General features: G+C 39.0%; 1 protein-coding gene across 2 annotated transcripts; it reads left to right on the plus strand.

Annotated features, from left to right (window-relative positions):
• Window positions 1-766: 766 nt before the first annotated feature.
• Window positions 767-6975, plus strand: LOC118821664 (F-box/LRR-repeat protein 12-like). Of its 2 annotated transcripts, none has more exons than XM_036590381.1 (4): window positions 767-1228; window positions 1579-1654; window positions 3722-3946; window positions 5002-6975. In XM_036590381.1, exons 1-4 carry the CDS (start codon window positions 1053-1055, stop codon window positions 5740-5742), a joined length of 1218 nt encoding a protein of 405 aa, XP_036446274.1. In that variant the 5' UTR covers window positions 767-1052; the 3' UTR covers window positions 5743-6975. The 2 variants fall into 2 exon arrangements, with proteins under 2 accessions (XP_036446274.1, XP_036446275.1); XM_036590382.1 differs by having other exon boundaries at window positions 770-1147.
• The last annotated feature ends 1900 nt before the right edge of the window (window positions 6976-8875 follow it).

The following is an 8875-nucleotide window of genomic DNA, read 5'->3' on the forward strand; positions in this document are numbered from 1 at the left end:
GACAGAGTTGGAGCATAAGTTCTTATTGGATATTGAGGTAGATTTGTTTTTTTATGTCGCTCTCTACACCTTTTAAAATAACAAAACAGATTATTAATCTTACACGTTTAGTTTTATCATAATTAGTAAACCCAAATTCATTATTTTCTAAATATAAATCAAATTCACTATAAATGAAACAAAAAGAGATATTTTGCCGAATAGTCTTTATTACAGGAAAACTTTACTTGAGATGCGTATATAGATGTGCTGCACTATGCAGGTGTAGATGGTATAAACTAGCGCAGATTGTATTTTCAGCGAAGTGTGGAATTTTGGTAGTGTTCCTTTCCTGTCTAACAGGGGGCGCTAAAACGATTGTGTGTAACCTGCCATCGATTTCACAGAAGAAAAAGAAGAGAAGGCTACGCTAAAAGTCCTTTTTAAATCAGCGTAAAGTTGTGGAATAAACGCATTTCCTTCGATTTAACACATTTTCCTGTTTTCTTTCTTATCTTTTTTTTTTTGACAAAAATGATCGGCTATGTTCTGATTTTAAAGCGATAACTGGGCGCATAATTCGTATAGTTGGATCCTGCACTGTTTTTCCGGTGTTGCATCCAAATCAGTTCCCCTTCAAATTCTCGCGCCCCTTCACGGGTCAAGTTTTCAGGAGCGCGCATTCACTGGCTGCGTCCAAAACCGCACACTAACACAATAAACAGTGTGTCAAAATAGTATACCACCAATAGAAGTCCATTCACTAGTGTAGTATATGTATGGGGTCTCGAACGCAGCCAAATTTAACGCCAAACCAGAACCGGTTTCACTACAAATTCTCTGACCAAACAACACCGCCAATACGGAAAGCGAAACGGCTCAAGAAGGCTGTAAAACTGCGCGCTGACGCCGATTTAAGTATTAATTTTAGGCATAAGTCTTTTGGCTCTTTCCGCTTTCCGTTGTTTTAGCTGTGTGGATGCGCGCGCATGCGACTTTGACGGGGGAACGTGAATTTGAAGAGCAACTGAATCGGATGCAACACCCCGTAGAGCAGCCGTTTGTTTACAGAGATGGCAGATGTGAAAACTCTGGACTGTTTCCCCGAAAACATTTTAATAGAGATTTTATCCTATTTAAATGTCCGAGAACTTGTTCGCAATGGAAGGTACACCTTAAGAAAGAAAGAAAACAAACCCAAGGAGACTTACACTCGTTTAAACCTACTAAAGCTGTTTTTTTTGAAGAGGTCAAATAGACTGATTCACACTATTGTCTCATGTTTACATGAATATAACGTTACATCTCTGTTGTTTTTCTGTTTTCTGGTGTTTTATAAAATGTATTACGGTAAGTTGTTTCTGTGTGAAACCTGCTTTGTGGGTTACAGAGCAATTTCAGGTCAACTGTATAAAATAAAAACAGTAGTAGCTCCGGAAACGAAACTCGTAGGCGAAGCTGGATTTAGCTTCTTATTTGAATTTTCCCGTTCTACCTTAAATGTTGCAAAAATATGAGTAAACAGATAGAGAGTGGACAGAATTTCGACTTTGCTGATGACTGAGAATAACTTTCATTCATTACTATTTTCATATGCAGAGTGTGCAAGCGCTGGAAGCGGTTAGTGAAAGACCAGAGACTGTGGCGTGTTGTAGACCTTTCAACATGGAAAGGGGTAAGAGCAGCTGTTTGCTGCACAGTCATCTTCTGTGCTGTTTGCTGTTTTCATTAATTTGATGTTTTAATTTGTACGAAAAGTGTATTTATGGGTAGCTTTTGATGCTGTCATCCTTCTTAATTGTTGAGGCCAGCCCTGGATCTGGAAGTCAATTGGTGTTATTGATTCACAGACAGCGTTGGGCAAAATACTTCGAAAAAGCAGTGATTACTGAATACTCTGTCCTAAATGTATTCAGTAACATATTTCATTACAATATATAATGAGTAACATATCCTGAATACATTTAAAACACATTTTGGTAAGACACATCTATTTAAACTTAATTCTCACTGTTTCTCGCTGTTGCTTGTTGGCAGTTTTCTTCATGTAATTATTCCGTTAATACATTTCATGAAATATTCTTTTATCATTTAAGCCAAAAATTCACAACCAAACATGTCGACTACTGAGGAGATTATTAGTTTGATCATCCCTTAAATGAGCTCAGTAACAGTGAGATTAATAACTGGCTCATCACATTGATTTATCGGTCTACTCAGGCTTTAGCAAGAACTTGTAGAAGTCTTTGTAAAGAATTGCTCTAAGATTGGAGAAGTCTTCTTAGATTTAAGTCCGCTTTAGAATGCTGTGCCCTGATTCTGAAATAGTTAATAAACATTAATTAAGCAACTGTATTCTGAATACTGCCTTTGGAGTGAATACAGATACTTAATTCCTCTATTCTGAATACATGTTCCCAATACTTGTATACCATTACAACCCAACCCTGTTCACAGAAATGAAAAGAAAAAAAAATGACTAGCATTTAAGGGGCCCTTACCATATTTTTTTTTCCTTTCAGTTCCACTATACACAATCCTGTGCAAAAGTCAGAGCCCAAAGCCTTAGTCATGAGACAAGTATATAGTAATTTTAACATGACATTTGCTTAGTGCTATGTGCAGGTCACTGTATTTCTAAAACTTTCTGTTACTTGTTAGCGACACAATATAGACAAAAGTTTGTGGACATCTGAGCACCTGACCATTAGATCTATATATAATAGCCTTCACACTTCCTGGAAGACTTTACACAAGATTTTACACTGTGTCTGAGGGAATTTGTGCCTATTCAGACAAAAGAGCATTTGTGAGGTCAAGCACTGATGCTGGACAAGAAGGCCTTGCTTGCAGTTGATGTTCCAAATTATCCCAAAGCTATTCAGTAAGGTTGAGGTCAGGGTTCTGTGCAGGTCACTGGATTTCGTCCACACCAAACTTGTCAAACCAAGTCTTTAGGGACCTTGCTTTGTGCAAAGAGGCACAGTCATGCTGGAAAAGGAAAGAGCCTTAAACAAACTGTGGCCACATAAATAGAAGCATATAATTGTCTAAAATATCTTTCTGTGCTGTAGCTTTAACTTTACCTTTCACTGGAACTAAAGGGCTGAGCCCAAAACCTGTAAAACAGCCCAAGATCATTATCCCTCCTCCACCATATTAATGTTGGCACTATGCACTCCAGTAGGCATTGTTCTCCTGACATCCACAAAACCTAGATACATCCATCCTTTGCCTTGTAGTGAAACGTGATTCATCACTCCAGATGCTCCACTGGCAGTGTGCTTTACACTCATCCAGCCAACGCATGGTGTTGCATTTAGTGATCTTAGTGTGCAGCTGCTCAGCCATGGAAACCTATTTCATTAAGCTAAAGATGCACAGTTCTTGTCACTGAGCACATTTAGCCAAAAATGCACATTTAAAGTCACTGAGCTCTTCAGTACATCCCATTGTGCCGGTGTTTGTGTATAGAGATTGCACGGCTATATGCTTAATTTTATACACTTGTTAGAAATGGGTATAGCTGAAACACCAGAACTCAATAATTAGTTCATAATTGACCATATAGTGCTTATTAACTTTATAGCTCTAGTGCAAATCTAAAGATGCAAACTTCAAATTTTCTTAGATAACACTATATTTGGGGTTGGGGGAAAATTATACGAACTTAATTTTTATGCTAAACTATCACTCAGTGCTGATGATCTCTGTTGAGGCTTCTTTCTCTTTTTTCTATTAGGTGACTTCTCGTGTGCTATGGGTGTTATTACGGCAGTATCTGGGTCGAGGTCTGCGTTATCTGCGTCTGCGCGGTTTGCTGCTGTCTGCGCGTGGCGGTGCTTTCCTCTCTGAGCCCTGGCTGCAGACTCTAGCTTCCAAATGTCCTCGCCTCTGTAGGCTCAGTCTACTGCACACTGACCTGCGTGCCCTGCCCAGCTGCTCTCTCCTCCCTCCAACCTTACAAGTACGGCTGGAATATTCTGACCACAGAATGATTTGGTTGTGGTTTCTAGAAAACAACTCAATGCATCTTTAAGTCTCAAATTTTACCATGTTTTGTACAGTTTGGTGCAATTTTTTATATATATATATATATATATATATATTAAAAATTGCACCAAACTGTACAAAATATGGTAAAATTTGAGATATACATATATACTGTCTGTAATTTTTAGTTAATTTTTCATTTAACATAATCATCATGCTTGTATTTTATTTGTAACACTCTTCTTTCATTGTCAAGTTTTGGGTGGAAACAAAGGGTTAAATTCTCTAAATGCCCAACAACAACATCTCTGTGATATGTAGGTAGATACAACTGAGCAAGCTCTCTTATTGGATAGAACTTCAGGAGTGATCTGAAGGCCTGATGTGTCAGATTAACTTAAATTAAAATAATTAGGAAATGACAAAGAAGTCAATCAGTCGTGTTTGTTTACAGGAGGTTGGACTAATTTCTTATAAGTGTGCATGTTAAATCCAGAATAGCCAAAAATTGTTCGAGAATAGCTGTTAGCTGAGCACTAACATACTGCTAGAAATAAGAATTGTCGTAAAGATGCTTTGGCATTTATAGCCTGAACTGAAACTCCAATAGTCATGGCTCACCAGTGTTGTTTACACAGTGGCTTTGGGGAATTTTTATATTTTAAAATGTTCTTATATATTTATTTTGGCCAATTATCAGCACACATTTTTGAATACTATTATAATCAATTACTAAAGGTGTCATGTTTTGTGCCTAACAGCACACCGTATTTATGGTAAAATGATGTAATGTAATGTAATGCAAGGGCTCAGTCAGCTTATTTTTATAAAATGACAATATAATATGATAAATATAGCAACATTCATTAAATAATTTTATTGATTTTAAAACTAAGATCACTTAAGATTGCCTAAGATCAATATAACCTGCTGCACTGATATAAAATTCAGTGGATGCAAGCAGTTACGTATACCAGAAGTGTCTGTCTTATAAAATAATCTAGGCATTTTTGCGCTTCATATTTACAGATCTTGGAGCTGCATGGCTGTGAGGTCCCTACTGGTTTCTTTACTCAGAATCCCCCTGTGACATCTGAGCCAGACCATCCTGTGGTGGCTGCTTCCAATGTCCAAAACAAATGTCCAGTGTCCTTATCCTCCTCAGGCATCACCATAGAAACACTGATTTTAGACAATGTGCCATCGTTCACCAACCAGCACCTGCAGAGTCTGAGCTCGTGGGGGCGGCTGAGCCGGCTTGAGCTTCGGGACATGATCCGGGTGACGGCATCCGGACTGAGGTCTTGTGCTCCCCCAGGTGTGCAGGCACTATCCCACCTCAAGCATCTGGAGATGAATACAGGGAGCCGCCAGCAGATGGCAGCGCTGGGGCTGGGAGAAGGCTGGGTGGGGCTGGAGGGTCTGGGGCTGGGGGGCCGGGAGGTGAGCCCTGGCCTGCTGTGCTTGAGCCGCCTGCCGGACTTACGCTGGCTGCGTCTGCGCAGCTGCAGGCTGACCGAGATGATGGTCCTGCGAAGCTGCCGGATGCTGAAGGAGCTACACAGGCTGGAGTTTTGGCAGGTGGAGTTTGTGATTGAGAGCAGACGAGGAGAAACAGAGGGAGGAGGAGAGAGAGAAGAGAGCGAAAGAGAGAGGGAGGAGAGCAGCGAAAACGACCCAGTGCCTAATCTCAGACGCTCACTGGCCACTCTGCTGCCCAAGTGCAGTGTCCTGTTTACACAGTGTACAGTTACAGAAAACATGGACTAACACGTGCTAGAACATTGTCATAAATACAGGCTCAGAACAAACTGACATCATCAAAGCCTCAAACAATACCAGGAATATTCTCTAGATGTGCATTACTAAAGAATAAAGATTTTTCCAGCTGCAGACTAATTCTACTTCTGATTGAGAACTATAGTTTACATTGGACTTTAATGGCTAGTTCGAAGGAACATTCCAGCATTCTAACATAATCTCTCTCTGCTGTATCTGCATCATACCACTGATTAATATAGATGATAATTTCGATTGGTTTTCCTGTACCTAGCAAAGCACTGAGGCCCATTGTTGACAGTTGCTGAATTCTTTGGATGGACATTTGGTATATATACTATATAATGTGTAATAATGAGAATGACCATTGCACTCTTAAAGGAATGGTTCAGCAAAAAAATCAGATGTACACAATTTTCCATGTAACCCAGATGTGGTCGTTTAGCATCTTTAGTGTCCAAATTTTGCTTCTTTAGTTTAAACTAGAGCTACGAAGCTAGCAGGTTTTGACTGTTGACTATTGCTAGTGCTTGTTAGCAGTATTAGCCTCATAACTCTAGTTCTGAACTTAAGAATCAGACTTGTCAGACATGTCTTGGGGAGGAAAAAAAAATAGTGAATGTTTTCACTAAAACATTTCTTTAAGGGTACAGATCTGAGAATATACTACAGGATGAGAGAAAATCTTCCCAAAGTTTCATTCAACTTTTAAACAGAAGAGCAATACAGTAAGAAAGCAGTTCTGGTTACATTTGCTTTTCCTAAAGCTTTGAGGAATCCATGATCAGACAGTGAAAACTCCAACCACATTACTGCTGGTAACAAATTACCACAAGTTCACTACATTAGTCCTGTCTCTGAAAGAGCAAATTATAAACATTTAAGGCTTTTTTATGGAACACTTTCATACACTTTTCGTAAATGCTTACTGACAGAATTCAGCAACTGCCCATTGACTTCTGTTATAAGTGTGCTTTGAATCACCAAATTTTCTGTTCTGTTAATGGAAAAGCAACATAATTATCATCTGTGGTAGTCAACCATACACTCCAGGTGAAGCAGAAAGAGGTCAGGTTGAAAAAAAAGCTGGTGTATTTCTTCAACACCTGTGACCTTGAATGATCTTCAAACAAGATATGATAATATGCACAAAGAGGGTTGTGTTCAGGGCTGTACAAATGAGTTTTAAATGATTGAAACTCTAGAATAAAGCTATGAAATCTGGATAGCTTGTTTCTGGTTTCGTTAGTCCAGCAGTGACACTGAGATGTTTAAAAACTCCGGTAACACGCACTAACACACCACCACCACGTCAGTGTTACTGCAGTGCTGAGAATGATCCACCACCCAAATAGTACCTGCTCTGTGAGGGACCATGGGGGTCCTGACCACTGAAGAACAGGGTCAAAGAGGGCTAACAAAGTATGTAGAGAAACAGATGGACTACAGTCTGTAATTGTAGAACTACAAAGTGCACCTATATAGTAAGTGGAGCTGATAAAATGGACAATGAGCGTAGAAACAAGGAGGTGGTCATAATGTTATGCCTGATCGGTGTGTACTGCCCTTCCAATCTTAAAACTAATGAGATACACATGTCCTTCCAACTAAAGCTGTTCCCAAGGGTTACAGCTAGATTTCTATCAACATGAGCTATATTAATGCACATTTTGGCTTTTCAAATAAAAGTTACAGCAAATAATGAATAGAGGCGCCAAACTTCACATCAAAGTTGGAACACCTGATGTAGGTAAAAAAATAAATAAATAAATTATGAAGAAAATGTATTTGCTGAGTAAATACTGCAAATGCAAATAAAAAAGTCATGACTGATCAGGTGCATCCTGTTTGCCCAGTTGTAAACATACAGCATGACCACTTCTTTTGTTTTTACTATACATTGAAGACATTTGGGTTTGAAAACAAAAGATTAATATGAGATGATAGACCAGAATTTCAGCTTTTATTTTCTGATTTTTACATCTTGATGTGAAACGTCCCAATATTATTATTTAGAAGAAAAAGTGTATAGGAACATAAAGTCTTAAAGTAAATTAAATTTTACATGTCCCGTGCTTGCAATAACTGCATCAAGCTGGCGAGCCACTGACATCACCATACTGTTGCATTCTTCTTTTATAATGATTTTCCAGGTTTTTACCACAGCTTCTTTCAGTTGTTTGTATTGGGGGATTTCTCCCTTTCAGTCTTTTCTTCAGGAGGTTAAATGCATACTTAACTGAGATAAGTTCTGATGATTCGATCTAAAACCTACTTTTTTCTGCCTGATGAAGTTGTGTTGGCAGTGTGTTTTGTGCCATTTTCTTGCTACATAGTGAAGTTCCTACTGATTAAATGCATGGATAGATTTCTCTGTGGCAGGCAGAATGCTTCTGTAGACCTCTGAGTTCATTCTGCTGCTCCCATCATGAGTAACATCATCATTAAAGGTTAGTGAACCTGTTCCAGAAGCAGCCCTGAAAGTCCAAGCCATGACACTACTTCCACCATGCATAACTTTGGTAGAGGTTAATCTTGATCTTGCTCTTGTTCTCATCTCCAGTTCTACACTGGTTTTACACAACAACTAATGGTGGAGGAAGTAGTAACTAAAATTAATTTTGTGGTGAAAGTGTACTGTGGTTGTGGTGATTTATGTTCTCTTCAACATGCTCACAAAAATTTGCAGCTTCTGCAAAACCCATAGATTTGCGTCATTAAGGCACCTGCGCAGTCTCATGTGTTCCCACTGTCTACTGCATGAGAAGGCAATCAGAAAGTAGCATGACTGACCTCCTGCTGGTCCCCATTGGAAACAGAGGGATGACTGGGTCCAGTTTGTACTGTCAATGTGTCAATCTACCTATAGCCCTACCAATGACCCTCCTATTAGGTCTGCAAATCAGTTACATCGCTGATGTGTGCGGGTCAAATCAACTCAAAACAGTCCTAGAACATGCGTTACCCTACAATCTTATTTGACTCTACTTGCCAACTACTTTCCCATCAAAAACTTAGAGATCAACTTATTTTATTGTATTTTACTGTTCATAATTACCTTATGTACCTTAAGATAGGAATTCATTTGCATTACAAAACACACATTTTAGAGCATTTTTTTTAG

Source organism: Colossoma macropomum, unplaced genomic scaffold (assembly GCF_904425465.1).
Source record: "Colossoma macropomum unplaced genomic scaffold, Colossoma_macropomum, whole genome shotgun sequence".
Classification (NCBI taxonomy): domain Eukaryota; kingdom Metazoa; phylum Chordata; class Actinopteri; order Characiformes; family Serrasalmidae; genus Colossoma; species Colossoma macropomum.

Coding starts and splice junctions, on each gene's coding strand:
- LOC118821664 (XM_036590381.1), top strand. CDS start 1,053: ATGGCAGATGTGAAAACTCTGGACTGTTTCCCCGAAAACATTTTAATA. Junction 1,229..1,578: donor AAGCTGTTTTTTTTGAAGAG/GTCAAATAGACT, acceptor TTTCATATGCAG/AGTGTGCAAGCGCTGGAAGC. Junction 1,655..3,721: donor ACCTTTCAACATGGAAAGGG/GTAAGAGCAGCT, acceptor TTTTTCTATTAG/GTGACTTCTCGTGTGCTATG.